At 46.7% G+C, this 15,602-nt stretch overlaps 1 protein-coding gene across 1 annotated transcript; it reads left to right on the forward strand.

Moving 5' to 3' along the window:
* Positions 1-93: 93 nt before the first annotated feature.
* LOC120451353 (protein patched) lies at positions 94-15,476 on the forward strand. The gene is made up of 6 exons (XM_039634983.1): positions 94-966; positions 10,415-10,968; positions 11,123-13,049; positions 13,162-13,369; positions 13,434-13,705; positions 13,828-15,476. The coding sequence occupies exons 1-6, from the start codon at positions 838-840 to the stop codon at positions 14,596-14,598; spliced, it is 3,861 nt and encodes a 1,286-aa protein (XP_039490917.1). The 5' UTR covers positions 94-837; the 3' UTR covers positions 14,599-15,476.
* Positions 15,477-15,602: the final 126 nt, after the last annotated feature.

The raw sequence follows: 15,602 nt of genomic DNA on the forward strand, positions 1-15,602 counted from the left end.
CGCCCGAAGAGCGGGAGAGAGTGTTTCTCGCTTGCCTAATGAAGTTGTTGCCGCATCCACGAGATACAGATACATCTCTCAGACTGCGTGCGATCCTCGAACGAAACGGTTGTAAGTGCGGAGCGCGAAGACTTGTTATTTGTATTTCCGACTACCAGCACTACTAACAAAATAGATATCACAGAACTCGTGGAAAAGCTAAGATATTGTACCTCACGGATGCGAGACGAAGTTCATGGATTAAATGCCAGGCAATAACAAATAATAAAAGCCAGCCAACCAGTGTATGTGTGTGTGCGTCGCCAAGTGAAAAGTAAAGTAAAGGTAAAAGAGCGAAAGACGAGAGAGAAAACCGAATACGTGAGTCGTCCGTCTGCCGCTTTTCCATGTGTAAATGATGTGTGAAATATCTGTCAAATTCCCCTGAGGAATTGTGCCCAAGATAAAACCCAAAAACCGCGTTTTAATCGTCGAAAAACCCCAGCAAAAGCGAAGCCAGCAATCACAACAAAACCAAACGAGAGCTCAGATACACAGCGTGCTCAGCGAGTGAGCGAGAGAGCGCGGGAGAGAGAGTCTCTTCATTCAAAAATACAAAATAATTAAAAATAAAAATGCGGAGTGCAGTGCAAAATGCAGCCAAACAAAATACGAGATTCCAATAACAATTAATCGAAACGAAAGTCCACGAACAATCCGCACACTGCCTCCCAAGTCTCAGTTCCCGGACGCAGACAAACGGCAGGCACTGTAGAAAGACCGATCCCACAGCACACTCCCATCTGCACATCTCCGCCACGCGATTACGTCCGGAATCCGGCTATAAACATAACCATAATGGACCGCGACAGCCTCCCACGCGTTCCGGACACACACGGCGATGTGGTCGATGAGAAATTATTCTCGGATCTTTACATACGCACCAGCTGGGTGGACGCCCAAGTGGCGCTCGATCAGATAGATAAGGTGAGTGACCAACTACAGTGCACCTCCACTATAAGGGATAGCTGTTGAGTTTTATAATACTCATGAATCGTATTCGGAACAACCTTTAGAATCTTAAAGCGGAAGCATTTCATATAGGAAATTTGGTTTTTGAGGTATCTTTATAAGTAATCCCTTTTTCTTTAAATAAAGAATGTGCTCTGAACTATTTAGACAACTTTAAAATTGTATATGTTATTTCATATTATATATTAAAACACTTGAAATCCTGGAATGCTTGTTTCGTAATTCTCTGTACTGTTATTAGAATATTCAGACATAATGTAGAAGTTCGACTGTAAAGCCGAAGCGCAGCGACTTTTGTTTAATGCGGCCATTAAGTCGCGGGGACAGATTTCAATAAATTTTATTGCCAATATCTCTCGCAATATTTTTCGCGTTTTTTCGTCTCTGATGTCTTCTTCGCCAGTCGTTTCGTTTTCATTTCATTCGTTTCGTTTTCCTTTGCTCGATTCACGGGTTAATATAGTTGTCTGATGTTTTTTTGCTTGCCAGGCAGCCTATTAATTACAGTGATTAGTTGAAATCCACGCCAATCGGCTTATATGCTAATTTAGCTATTTCATTCTCTAGACATAAAGAGCGTGGAGGATTTACCTCCGAATATAGACGTTTTTATGAAACTATTCGCCGTATAAATAGATGAAAACTCTTTTCGGTGAATTTGATGTTTTACCAATCTTGTTAGTATTTATTCTCTGTGCACCGCCATCAATCCACATCCATTTTCGCTGTGCAGAAGTAGGCACACAGCAGGACTTTCGAAGTCGATTCGCCTAGCCCAACCCGACCGATCCGAGCCCAGACGGACATATCCACAGACAACTTCATTACTTTGGGGCTACTGTGCACGGCGGGCCCGACCGCAAACCGAAACAATAACAATAACAACAGCAACTGCAACTGCGGCGAGCGCCAAAAACAGCTAGGCAAAAACTGGGCAGCAGCAGCAGCAGCAGGAGTTACGTCCAGCAATCGAAGGCAGCCGAAAAGGCAAAAGGCAAAAAGCTTTAGCAGCCGCAGCAAAAATAATAAACAACGCCAGCAACAACTTGCCCAGTACTCTGCTGGTGTGGGTTCGTATCTGTGTGCCTGTCCAACATGGGTGGGCGCCGAGGTTTCCGCGAGAGTCATTTCGTACGTGATGCTGCTGGCTGGACTGCCATTGGCCACCCCCTTCCAGCCGCTCTTTTCGGATTCCCCATGCCCCAACGCCCCACTCAACGTTCCTCAGATGCTCTGTGATACGAGTTTTGAAGCGACTTCGGTTGGGAATTCTTCGCAGATTGATTAGAAGCATGCGTGACGCAATGAGTAATCTTCACAATTTCAAAACAATTGACTTTTTGGCTCTGCAGTATTAGATTAGCAAAAAGTTCACTACGAATTTTTAGTATTTATTGTATGTCAATAAATGAAAGGCTATATATTTTCATTACGCTTTAACAATTTTTTAATTAGAATTTAAAAGGGATTGAAAACATGCCCTTCATAACATCTCCAATAGTTTAGATCTCTAAGAAAGAGCAGCATGCAATCATTATACCCATATTCGTTGCCAAAAGCATTTCAGTTCGCTGTTGTTATTCCCACCCATGCAAATGAAGCAACCAGGGATCGTTTTTCGGGTTTGGATCGGGCCATTGAATGCGGGTGGCCCAAAAAGCGGAAAAAAAAGAGGCAAGGAAAAAATTTCACTGACGCACGCGCTTTGTTGTTGCTGCCGCTGCTCAAGCAGTGAATGCCAAACTGTGTGCCACTACACTGAAAAACAAACACCTGTTTCGGAATAATTTACATTTACAATTTTAGTGGCAATGTGCTACCAATTGCCTTTTACTTTACGATAGCGGAATTCAATGCAAATGCTTTTTAAAAATACTGAACATTTTGGGGAAAACTCAATTTTTCTGTGTGGACCGCCTCAAGTTTTCTCGCTGGTTCGCTGATGCTTTTTACAGCTTGATGTCTTCATCATTGTTGCAGTTGCACAGTTCCTTGGCGACCGCGTGGCGTGTCTTGCTCTGTTGTTGTTCCCCTCCGTTTTCCCCGCCCTTTCCCCTCGAGTCGGTTATTCTCTTGTTTTTGCCCTCTCCGCTTAAGTGTGTGTGTGTGTGCATCTCAATTATTTCTCGTAAAGTCTCTCGGGGCTCGGTTGTAACGTGCTTTTGACTGTGCCCCATCCTGAACTCCACTGGAAAGTTGTGGCAAACGATCGATCGTGATGGCGCCGACATCGTCAGCGTCTTTTGTGGTCGTCGTCGTCGTCATCATCATCATCGTCGATGGCGATTTATTTTAATGACTCAATTTAACGAAATATATTAAGACATTAAAATCGTCTAACAAAGCTGGCAAAGGCTCGTAGTGCGCTTGCTTCTTTTCTTTTTTGGAGTATGCAAATTACCGAACGCGATTAATATTATTATTACCTTTGTTTATTTACTTCTTTGGAAAAAGTTTAATGGTTGCTGCTGGGCGGTCTGCGTTGTCTTCTAAAGGATGACGTTTTAGTTCATGATGTGCATACCAAATGAAGCTGAGAATAACTTAGTCAACCCAGGTGATCTACTTGAGGGTATAACGAATGGGTGATAAAGTTTGTTTGTGCATTAAGATATTAAACTATTGGTAAAATGCATAGGCCATGATTTTAATTTTATATAATTATTTGCTAGTCAATTAAACTTATTATCTATGTACATACCTTTATACCTTTACAAATCTTTTGGCTTTCGTTAAGCATTAAAAAGTGGTTTTGCCTGTTTAATATAATTTTTGATTTAATTCAAATATATATTTCTAACTTATGGTAGATAACTTATTTTTCTTTTATAAAATTCCTGAAGAAATTTCCAAAGAAAACACTTTCATCTATTTTTACTTGCTGGGACGTGTTTCCATGTGTGCTCCACAAACCATTTTTTTCCCCCATTTTGTTTTAACTTAGGGTATCTCATAGCTGCATTTATCCATCCGATCGGGCTGTCCGCTGATATTTATTTATTATTTGCCCTAAGTCCGGCGACTGAAATCGCGCAGGCAGAAATCTCACTTAAGGCAATGCCGCACTATCGATGCAGCCCATGTACTCGCGACAGAGCTCGTTGTATCTATAAGATACATATGATTTCATGAATGAAATCGCTTGTCTACCCCCTTCCTCCTCCTCGTTCCACTCCACCACCATGTTTGCTGTGCCAATTGTAAGGCAAACACACTCACACCGAAACGCACACACTTTGCACAGGAAGTTGAGCAACATTGGCGGCATTTTGAAGAAGTCTTCGCTCCCAGTGGGCCATAAATTTGTTTAGTCATTCCTGGAGATGGCCGGCGATCCCGTGTCCGTTTCGCTTTTTTCACAACTGCTCACGAAAAACAAACACAAACACAAATATTTGTGGCATCCACACAGACAAGGGGCAAACATTTATCAAATTGACATATCCAAGAGCAAGAGGAAACATCTTCAAAAACAAAAACCAGTAGCCTATCGGCACAAACTTTGAAATTGACTATCAACAGAAGCATCCTATTTATTGGAGTAAACACGAAGTATAGTATGCGTTTAAAATCATCTTTAAAGTCAAATCAGACCAAAGTCAGACGCTCTTCTTTCTGTCTTAGTCTACTCTGTAGGTAACTTTAATATTTAATCAAAACCCCAACCTCAGCCAGATAACGCGGCCTATTGACTTTCAGACCGTAAGTCAAATATTATAATTTTCAGATCGTTATCTGTTTGATAAGATCTCGAGCGCGGTAGGTGTAAGGCAAATAAATCATTGTCACACTAGCGATCAATATTTGGTATTTGATATTTTCAAGTGGCGAAGGGAGTTCAGATAGCAATAGCTCCACGCAAATAAAATACAGTTCAGAACCATACAATTAACTACATATGAAATATTTACGAACACAAAATACCAAAAAAAAAAACTAAAAACAAGACGGAAAGGAAAGATCAAAGGGCTGGACCGAAAGTAAGGGCGAGGGTGAGTCTGGATCTCAAGTGGAGAGTAGAGAGTAATCCTTGAGCAAACTCCCCCAAGGAATGACACAGATAGTCGGCGGGACGATACCTGCATAAATTGCTATGCCCTTTCAGCAGGGTAGTATAGATCCATCGATGGGATTTCGCTTCCCAGAAGGCCGCAGAACAATGTCGATGAAGATATCTCACGCCTACAGGCGTTTCCGGCTTAGGGTTACGTGGAGGGAAGATAGACGGAGATACAGATAGAGATACATGGATGGGAAGTGCTTAGCAAGTTAACTGTAATTTGACATGCTGGGCGTGTTGAAAGCAAAACACGATAAGGTGTGCACGCCCAGAAATTTTCCACTTCTGGGAAATATCATTTAAATATGGCTGGGTAAATTCGTAGGCAGCCTATTAAAAATTGTCTGCGTACAGAAGAATTAGGCAATTTCTTTCCATGAAGTCTTTAGATACCTTTTTCATTTTGAACTTTTAATCGGATTGAATGGACACCCTCTACTCCCATTCATAATGGGACAGCAGTGCCACTTAACATAATCCTTCGACCCATTATCGGGGGTTTGAACTTATTTTCCCCTTCGAATGAGCCCAATGGCCCACATAACTCCCACACAGTGATCCCACAATTGACAGCTTCATCTGCCGGGGCCCCACACACTCAACGCACCAACGTGGCCAACTTGACTTGATCTGCCATCTGCAGCTGGCGCGGGAAACTGGAACTCACAAAAAAACCAAAAACAAAAAATACAAAATACAAAATGTGAGGGAAAAAATGAAAATAAACCGAGGAAAAAACACGAAATGCTGTTGTACAGGCGGCCACAGCTTGGGCTTCATTAGGGAAGGGACGGACGGACGGACGGACGACGGCAACGACTTTGGCCGAGAGTCGAGCCGCACATAAAACTGTTATTGTCTTCATCAGTATGAGGTCTCGGCGAAGCAAGACATAACAACGGCTCGACAGAGAGAGAGAAGAAAAATCAGGAGAATTATGAAGACATTAACTCGACCACACAGCACGCTGTCGTACCCGTACCCATACCTATACCTATACCTATACCTATACCTATAACCATACCGATACCCATACTCATACGCATACCTATACGCATACCGAGCACAGGCCGAAAAACTCGAAACCCCAGAGAGGGGCTTACTTACGATCAAGACCTAGAGCCGAGCCAGAAAAAGGTATACTGCAGACAGCAGACACAGTGACAGAGAGCGAATACCGGAAAGAAACATTCAAGCAATAATCACGGAATTCACTGAAAAAGCAGTTAACGGACAGAGGCCCACGAACGGACAAACGGACGGACGGACGGACAAAACTCCGCTGAACGGACGCGAACTCGATACGATACGATACGCAACGATACTATACGACGGCAAACGATCGGGAGTGGAGTGCGTGTGTACCTGTGAGGGCCGGCGGCCAGGTAGGCTGCGTTTTCGATTTTCAGACGAAATAATAAAGAAATTAAAATTGTTACGGCCTCTCCAGATCGCAGGGCAGGTGAACTTTGCTTCAGTTGAAATCGAAGTGATTACAAAACTTTCTTGACAGACTGCCGCCCAGAGAGAGAGAGAGAGAGGGAAAATAATCGGGTATCCATGCCGGTGGTCCTCTTGTGTTTTGCACCTGGCGCTTCTGGAGTTAACTGTAAACCGTCTGCATGGCCGCTCACCTGAGCCGCACTGTGACCTTCAAATCGTTTTTTTTAACGATTTCGCTTTACGGGCATGCAAATATGTTTTTATTCCTTTTTTTTCAACTCGCTCGATGCAAAAAGTAAAGAGCATAAAATGGTAATAAATGCGGCAGACGGTTTGCTAGTCACGTTTTGGGGGCGCCATATATTGGCGGCAACAAGGAATTTGCATTCAACGGTTTCACATTCGTTTGGACCTCATTTTTAATTGCCTCGAAATCAATTTACGTCTGCTGCTCAACCAGTCAAATGAGTGTGCCGTGTGTGGTCCTTAATGGCGCCCAATATACGGACAAATTTGTATGGAGCGCTAAATGTAATAACGATTTCCATATCCCTGCTAAAAATAAACAAAAAATAGGTCCATCCGTGACGCACTATATCTATTTCCATAGCTATTTTGTTTGACAGCCTCCGCAGCTGTGTGAATGGCATGTGAAAATGGAAAAACACTAAAACACTCCTCCATTTAAATGCCGGGCGGGCGAGATGGGAAAAATAATAAGAAAGGGTAACCAGCATGAGATACACGTAAGGTCGGATGTGGCAATGCAGGAGATTTCGTATTCAAAAACGTTATCAAGTGGCATATAACTTTTATGGTAGCTACAAGTTTTATGGCACACGCTTACGTGAGGAACATGGGAAAGCTGCGACACTCACACCCAGCCCACCGTATCAGAGATTCCATATATAGAGCAGTCATCAGTAATCCCTTGAGCAAGAATCAAAAGATCTCACAAGATTCCCCGCCAGTGATTCCCGCGCTCGCACAATCCATAAATTTGCCAGTCCATCAGTCCATACAGTCCATACAGTCCATACAGTCCATATACACAATACTCGCACCATAGATGCCCTATTCATATTCGATTCGTCTGGGTGGTCTGCCATATTGAATTTCATTTTATGCTAAAAATGCTGTTTTTTGTGGTTTTGCATTCGATTTTTATTGCGGCATAACTGGGTGCGCTCATATTTTATGGCCCAACGCACCATATACGACCGAGACTCAAGTGCTTTTCAGATTTCCAAATGGCATGGAAAAGTTTTTATATATTTTTTTTAAATTTTTAAATAGCGGTCCGTGTAATTAAGTAGTCAGGCGCTGTGGGGGGCCGCAGGAAATTCGATTTTTGCCCCGCCAGTTGATGGGTCGGTCTTTTGATTGATTGATGCGTGATGCGGAGATTTCGAGATTGTTTACAGAAGAGAACGGAAAACTTCAAACATACTGAGTTTAGACATGGGCATATATATTATAAATATCACATAAACTTAAGTAAAGTAAATCACCATATTCTTTGCTTGGGTATTCCAGTTCTAGTATAATCCTTTTTTGGTATAATAACCTACTATCATTATACTATCATATATATAAAGAAATAGTTTCATCTGTTATCAACGATTTTTCTCCGTGTACTTGTGATACATTTGTACCCATCTCCGCTCTACCTGCACCTGCTGTTCCCAACTGTTTTCGTCTTTTTCGGACTGTCTCCTCGCCCGATCTCATTCGTCGTGGGACCAAACCCTGGGTTCTGAGCCTGTCCTCTTTCCTCGGTTTCTGGGCAACGGATTAGGGAGGCTGGAGAACCTCCGGCGGCTGTGTGTGCGCATTTCTAATGAAGCTGTCGCTGTCGCTGTCGCTGTCGCTGTTGCTGTTGCTGTTGCTGTTGCTGAGGCTGAACAGCAGCAACAAAGAGCTGACATTTTCATTTGAAAATGCAGCATAGGAAACCCCGGGCAGGATCATAAATCAATGCGTGACATTTCCTCACAGCGAACCAAAGCTGCGGGGGTGGGCACAAACTGAATCTGAATCTGAATTCGAAGCTGAATCTGAGGGTAGAGAGCGGGGAAAAGTGGCACGCAAGGCAAAAACAGCCCAAGATTGATGATACGTATGTCCCACAGCTCGAGCAGCAGTTTTGCGAAGGCCTCGAAAGAGACGGCTCGAGCGGAGCGAAAGAGACGGCTGCTGACAAGCGTTGATGGCTCAATTTTGAGGCGCACAGTTTGCGAGCCACTGGAGTGGCGCGGCCAAATCTAGATTAACTTTATTTTTATACCCTGCCGCCCCAAGGCGCAGAGGCAACCGTGTTATTTTTGCGGCCAGGGATTCCTAGAATCGTGTGCATCTTTTGTTTGCGCACCTCGGACGGGGAAAATTATGGAAAAATTCCACGAACAGGTCGCCGCAGGCAGTCTCAAAGTGGATGTGCCGCCAACGACTTAATTAATGGCGACAAAGTTGAGCGTGCCGCGTTTGATGTTTTCTTTTCCCTGCGTTGCGGAAGTGCCTGAATGTGTTTGCATATATATGTATATCCAACTGGGTTGCATAAACAAGCAGCAGGAAGTGCAGGATGCGATCCTGCATGCGTATGAGCCCTCAACAGGATCGGTGATCATATGTATATGTACGAGTGGCTCCCGCTCCATCTTAACGGTAGTCGTAAAACGCTCGAAAGACCAAACAATAAAGCCATTTCTATGTGCTGCAGCCTTTTCTACACTTTTCGATGGCCACAACCTGGCTTGGCCCGAGAAAAATCTGTGAAAAGCGATAAAGGGCGGCAGCAGTGAAGAGACGACAGAACGAGGAGCCAAACTTCGAGAAGATTCGAGTTTGGGTCTGTGCGGAATGCGTTATTGGATGCCTCGATCCCCGACTTGGTTGGGTGCGCCACAGTTGCTGCACAGTGGGATCAGTAAGCACTTCGATTTCAGGTTCTTGTCAAGAATTTATTTTTGTAAAGTTTGTAACCACTGAGTATTTCGTACTTGTTTATAGGGTGGCTAGCTTCAAAGAAATATGGTAAATATTTTTGAGGTTGCTAATTAGTAATTACTTTATCAGCAATCGTATTAGCACGTAAATTGAATGGCTTTTTTGAAACTTTAATGCTTAAAATTTATAAACAAGTTTTCTTTTTATGACAGTTCCGTTTAATATTTGCTCGTACCACTGTTTCTCTGATTGTTGGGCTAAGACTTCGATTGAGACGTTAGCGTTAGCGCGAGCCTCATTATTATTTTTTCATGCTTCTTTTATTTTTTTCTTTGTTTTTTTTTTGGGGAAAGGGGTTCAGTTTCCGTGCAGCGCAGCAGCAGCTGAAGAATGGAGAAGCAGCACGAAATTCGAGGTTGTTGTTTGAGCCAGGCCCAAAGCCTGTGCAGCGATCGATCCAATTGCCCAAGCAGGCGATTATAGGTTCGCCTTTTCTCAGCCCGCCAATGACGGCATCGGCGTCTGTGTTGTTCTTGTGGATCCACGGTTCTGAACTCTGAATTCGGGATCGGGGATCTGGGATCTGGGAATCTGGGGATCTGGGATCGGGGCTTTGGGTGGGGTCCGGTGGCATGGGCGTGGGGAGTTGATGGAATGTAAACAATTCAGGGACTAAAATGGCATAGTTGTACGAAACCAGATGGCAATATATAATCTGTTTATAATTTAATTAAATTGAATGTCCCTCAGTTCCATTTCATATTTAAAGTTCGGCCCAGAGTAAGATTTTCAGACCACACCCCTGATGGGGAAGCGGATGGGCTTCATTGGGAGCAGAGCAAATAAATTATATGGCCACACGCTGTTTCGTTATAATTTTAATGCGTTATTTATGGCAGCGGGGACAGTAAAGGATATCTAAAATTCCGTATTTCGTTGCGTTTTTTGCAGGGCAAGGCACGTGGCAGCCGCACCGCGATCTATCTGCGATCAGTATTCCAGTCCCACCTCGAAACCCTCGGCAGCTCCGTGCAGAAGCACGCGGGCAAGGTGCTGTTCGTTGCGATCCTGGTGCTGAGCACCTTCTGCGTCGGCCTGAAGAGCGCCCAGATACACTCCAAGGTGCACCAGCTGTGGATCCAGGAGGGCGGCCGCCTGGAGGCGGAACTGGCCTACACACAGAAAACGATCGGCGAGGACGAGTCCGCCACGCACCAGCTGCTCATCCAGACGACCCACGACCCGAACGCCTCCGTCCTGCATCCGCAGGCGCTGCTTGCCCACCTGGAGGTCCTGGTCAAGGCGACCGCCGTCAAGGTGCACCTCTACGACACCGAGTGGGGGCTGCGCGACATGTGCAACATGCCGAGCACGCCCTCCTTCGAGGGCATCTACTACATCGAGCAGATCCTGCGCCACCTCATCCCGTGCTCTATCATAACGCCGCTGGACTGTTTCTGGGAGGGAAGCCAGCTCTTGGGCCCGGAATCGGCGGTCGTCATACCGTAAGTAGTCGATAGCTACATCTTTGGTAGTTTTGTGGTAACTCACTTTCTTTAGCAAACATATCCCCGCTTTCTTATAACCATACTTAGTATTCTTAAGTTTCCACTTCCTTAACCCAACTAATCAATTATTTTCCCTATCATTGCTCCACAGAGGCCTCAACCAACGACTCCTGTGGACCACCCTGAATCCCGCCTCTGTGATGCAGTACATGAAGCAGAAGATGTCCGAGGAGAAGATCAGCTTCGACTTCGAGACCGTGGAGCAGTACATGAAGCGGGCGGCCATTGGCAGTGGCTACATGGAGAAGCCCTGCCTGAACCCACTGAACCCCAATTGCCCGGACACGGCGCCGAACAAGAACAGCACCCAGCCGCCGGACGTGGGAGCCATCCTATCCGGAGGCTGCTACGGATATGCAGCGAAGCACATGCACTGGCCGGAGGAGCTGATTGTGGGCGGAGCGAAGAGGAACCGCAGCGGTCACTTGAGGAAGGCCCAGGCCCTGCAGTCGGTGGTGCAGCTGATGACCGAGAAGGAGATGTACGACCAGTGGCAGGACAACTACAAGGTGCACCATCTCGGATGGACGCAGGAGAAGGCCGCGGAGGTATTGAACGCCTGGCAGCGCAACTTTTCCCGGGAGGTGGAACAGCTGCTCCGTAAGCAGTCGAGAATCGCCACCAACTACGATATCTACGTGTTCAGCTCGGCTGCTCTGGATGACATCCTGGCCAAGTTCTCCCATCCCAGCGCCTTGGCCATTGTCATTGGCGTAGCCGTCACCGTTCTGTATGCCTTCTGCACGCTCCTCCGCTGGAGGGACCCCGTCCGTGGCCAGAGCAGTGTGGGCGTGGCCGGAGTACTGCTCATGTGCTTCAGTACCGCCGCCGGATTGGGATTGTCGGCCCTGCTTGGCATCGTTTTCAATGCCGCCAGCACCCAGGTGGTTCCGTTCTTGGCCCTGGGTCTGGGCGTGGATCACATCTTCATGCTGACCGCTGCCTATGCGGAGAGCAATCGGCGGGAGCAAACCAAGCTGATCCTGAAGAAGGTGGGACCGAGCATTCTGTTCGGTGCCTGCAGCACGGCGGGATCCTTCTTTGCGGCCGCCTTCATTCCGGTGCCGGCTCTGAAGGTGTTCTGCCTGCAGGCTGCCATCGTAATGTGCTCCAATTTGGCAGCGGCTCTGTTGGTTTTTCCGGCCATGATTTCTCTGGATCTGCGAAGGCGCACCGCCGGCAGGGCGGACATCTTCTGCTGCTGTTTCCCGGTGTGGAAGGAACAACCGAAGGTGGCTCCTCCGGTGCTGCCCCTGAACAACAACAACGGACGTGGGGCCCGGCATCCGAAGAGCTGCAACAACAACCGTGTGCCGCTGCCCGCCCAGAATCCTTTGCTGGAACAGAGAGCTGCCAGCCCTGGGAGCAGTCACTCACTGGCGTCCTTCTCCTTGGCCAACTTCGCATTCGAGCACTACACACCCTTCCTCATGCGCAGCTGGGTGAAGTTCCTGACCGTTATGGGTTTCCTGGCGGCCCTCATAACCAGCTTGTACGCCTCCACGCGCCTCCAGGATGGCCTGGACATTATTGACCTGGTGCCCAAGGACAGCAACGAGCACAAGTTCCTGGATGCCCAAACCCGACTGTTCGGCTTCTACAGCATGTATGCGGTTACTCAGGGCAACTTTGAATACCCCACCCAGCAGCAGTTGCTGAGGGACTACCATGATTCATTCGTGCGGGTGCCTCATGTGATCAAGAACGACAACGGTGGACTGCCGGACTTCTGGCTGCTGCTGTTTAGCGAGTGGCTGGCTAATCTGCAAAAGATATTCGACGAGGAGTACCGCGATGGGCGGCTGACCAAGGAGTGCTGGTTCCCCAACGCCAGCAGCGATGCCATCCTGGCCTACAAGCTCATCGTGCAAACCGGCCATGTGGACAACCCCGTGGACAAGGAACTGGTTCTCACCAACCGCCTGGTCAACAGCGATGGCATCATCAACCAACGCGCCTTCTACAACTATCTGTCTGCTTGGGCCACCAATGATGTCTTCGCCTACGGAGCCTCTCAGGTGCGTCTCCTTATTAAAATCCCAAATAATAAATATAAATAAATATCTATATATTCTGTATAACTCCACTGTTGAAGATTACTATAACGAACGTGTATCTGTATTCTTACAGGGCAAATTGTATCCGGAACCGCGCCAGTATTTTCACCAACCCAACGAATACGACCTTAAGATACCCAAGAGTCTGCCACTGGTCTACGCTCAGATGCCCTTCTACCTTCACGGTCTAACAGATACCTCGCAGATCAAGACCCTGATAGGTCATATTCGCGACCTGAGCGTCAAGTACGAGGGCTTTGGCCTGCCCAACTATCCATCGGGTGAGTCTGAACAGTCATACTGCATACATGGGTTCCAATTAACACTCAATTTATTTATCGCCAGGCATTCCCTTCATTTTCTGGGAGCAGTACATGACCCTGCGCTCCTCACTGGCCATGATCCTGGCCTGCGTGCTCCTCGCCTCCCTAGTATTGGTTTCCCTGCTCCTGCTCTCCGTTTGGGCCGCCGTTCTGGTGATCCTCAGCGTGCTGGCCTCGCTGGCCCAGATCTTCGGTGCCATGACTCTGCTGGGCATCAAACTCTCGGCTATTCCGGCAGTCATACTCATCCTCAGTGTGGGCATGATGCTGTGCTTCAACGTGCTGATATCACTGGTGAGTTATAGCTTTTGGCTAGACCATTAAGAGCATTGGATTTTCCATAGATTTCCCTTTGGAATCTACCTTTCTTCAGATATTCTTCACCACACTTTAACCGCTTATCTTTTCCGTTTTAGGGCTTCATGACATCCGTTGGCAACCGACAGCGCCGCGTCCAGCTGAGCATGCAAATGTCCCTGGGACCACTGGTGCATGGAATGCTGACCTCCGGAGTGGCCGTGTTCATGCTCTCCACCTCACCCTTTGAGTTTGTGATCAGGCACTTCTGCTGGCTTTTGCTGGTGGTCTTGTGCGTGGGCGCTTGCAACAGCCTGTTGGTGTTCCCCATCCTCCTGAGCATGGTGGGACCGGAGGCGGAACTGGTGCCGCTGGAGCATCCAGACCGGATATCCACGCCCTCTCCGCTTCCCGTGCGAAGCAGCAAGAGATCGGGCAAATCCTATGTGGTGCAAGGATCGCGGTCCTCGCGAGGCAGCTGCCAGAAGTCGCACCACCACCACCACAAGGACCTTAATGACCCATCGCTGACGACGATCACCGAGGAGCCGCAGTCCTGGAAGTCCAGCAACTCGTCCATCCAAATGCCCAACGATTGGAGCTACCAACCGCGGGAACCGCGCCCCGCCTCTTATGCTGCCCCGCCCCCCGCCTACCACAAGGCCGCCGCACAGCAGCACCACCAGCACCACGGCCCGCCCACCACGCCACCGCCCCCCTTCCCGGCGGCCTACCCGCCGGAGTTGCAGAGCATTGTGGTGCAGCCGGAGGTGACGGTGGAGACGACGCACTCGGACAGCAACACCACCAAGGTGACGGCCACGGCCAACATCAAGGTGGAGCTGGCCATGCCCGGCAGGGCGTTGCGCAGCTATAACTTTACGAGTTAGCACTAGCACTAGTTCCTGTAGCTATTAGGCCGTATCTGTAGACTTTAGCCCTAGCCGTAACTGTATCTGTATCTGTATAATCGACTTGTCCAGCGGGTCTGTCGAGGATTTCGTTTTTATGGATGTTGGCCAAGAAACTGCTTAAATTGCATTTTTCGTTTCTCAAACAAAACATTGACCGATTAAGACAACCATTTTTTAAAAAGGTCAGTAAAAATGTAGAGCATATATGAGCTGTATAAAACTCATTAATCGTCATACATATATCCATGAAAAGTGAAAAGCGAGACAGACCTGTATGTATGTATATGTGTATGCATGTTAGTTAATTTCCCGAAGTCCGGTATTTGTAGCAGCTGCCTTCCCCCCCGCCCCTTCCCCTGGAATGCACACCCTTCGAGCCACGCCCCGCCGCCCCTCTGCCTAGCAGCTTTGTATGTATGTATGCTAGCACCTAAGGAATTCTTAAACTTAGAGATATTTATTGTAACACACGCCCACACACGCAACACACACACTGTACTTACATACATATAATTCAATGCGAGATTCACCCACACAAAAACAAACACACAAACTAGTAATTGTAGCTCGTAATTTAGTTTAAATATGTACATAAAACACAAGGACTTGAACCAAAATAGTATCGCTTAAACGGAAACGAAAGAATCGAGAAAAATAAATAACTATAACTTAATCAACTACAAGAGAGATCCCTCCTCCCCCTAACCGTACTTACAACCAAAATAAAACAAGAGTATAAGCATGAAAAGTGGAAAACGAAGCGAGAACGATTGTAAACGCGGCATTTATCCATGTACATTTGTTGCACAAAGACTGACTGTCTTTTTTTAAATAAAAAAATATATTATACAGTTTTTTAAAAGCGAATTTCATCCGTTTTTTCGAAAAAGTTGGGATTTTCAGCTTATAGACATTTAAACAATGGTTGGTAAACAGAAGCGAATAAAAGGGAAAAAGGGACAAATAAAAAGCTTACATAA

The sequence above is a fragment of the Drosophila santomea genome, chromosome 2L (genome assembly GCF_016746245.2).
Source record: "Drosophila santomea strain STO CAGO 1482 chromosome 2L, Prin_Dsan_1.1, whole genome shotgun sequence".
Lineage (NCBI taxonomy): Eukaryota > Metazoa > Arthropoda > Insecta > Diptera > Drosophilidae > Drosophila > Drosophila santomea.

What these genes read in the sequence shown, in the direction of transcription:
- LOC120451353 (XM_039634983.1), top strand. Translation starts at nt 838, where the DNA reads ATGGACCGCGACAGCCTCCCACGCGTTCCGGACACACACGGCGATGTG. An exon ending in CGCTCGATCAGATAGATAAG is followed by an intron (nt 967 to 10,414) that starts GTGAGTGACCAA and finishes CGTTTTTTGCAG; the next exon opens with GGCAAGGCACGTGGCAGCCG. An exon ending in GAATCGGCGGTCGTCATACC is followed by an intron (nt 10,969 to 11,122) that starts GTAAGTAGTCGA and finishes ATTGCTCCACAG; the next exon opens with AGGCCTCAACCAACGACTCC.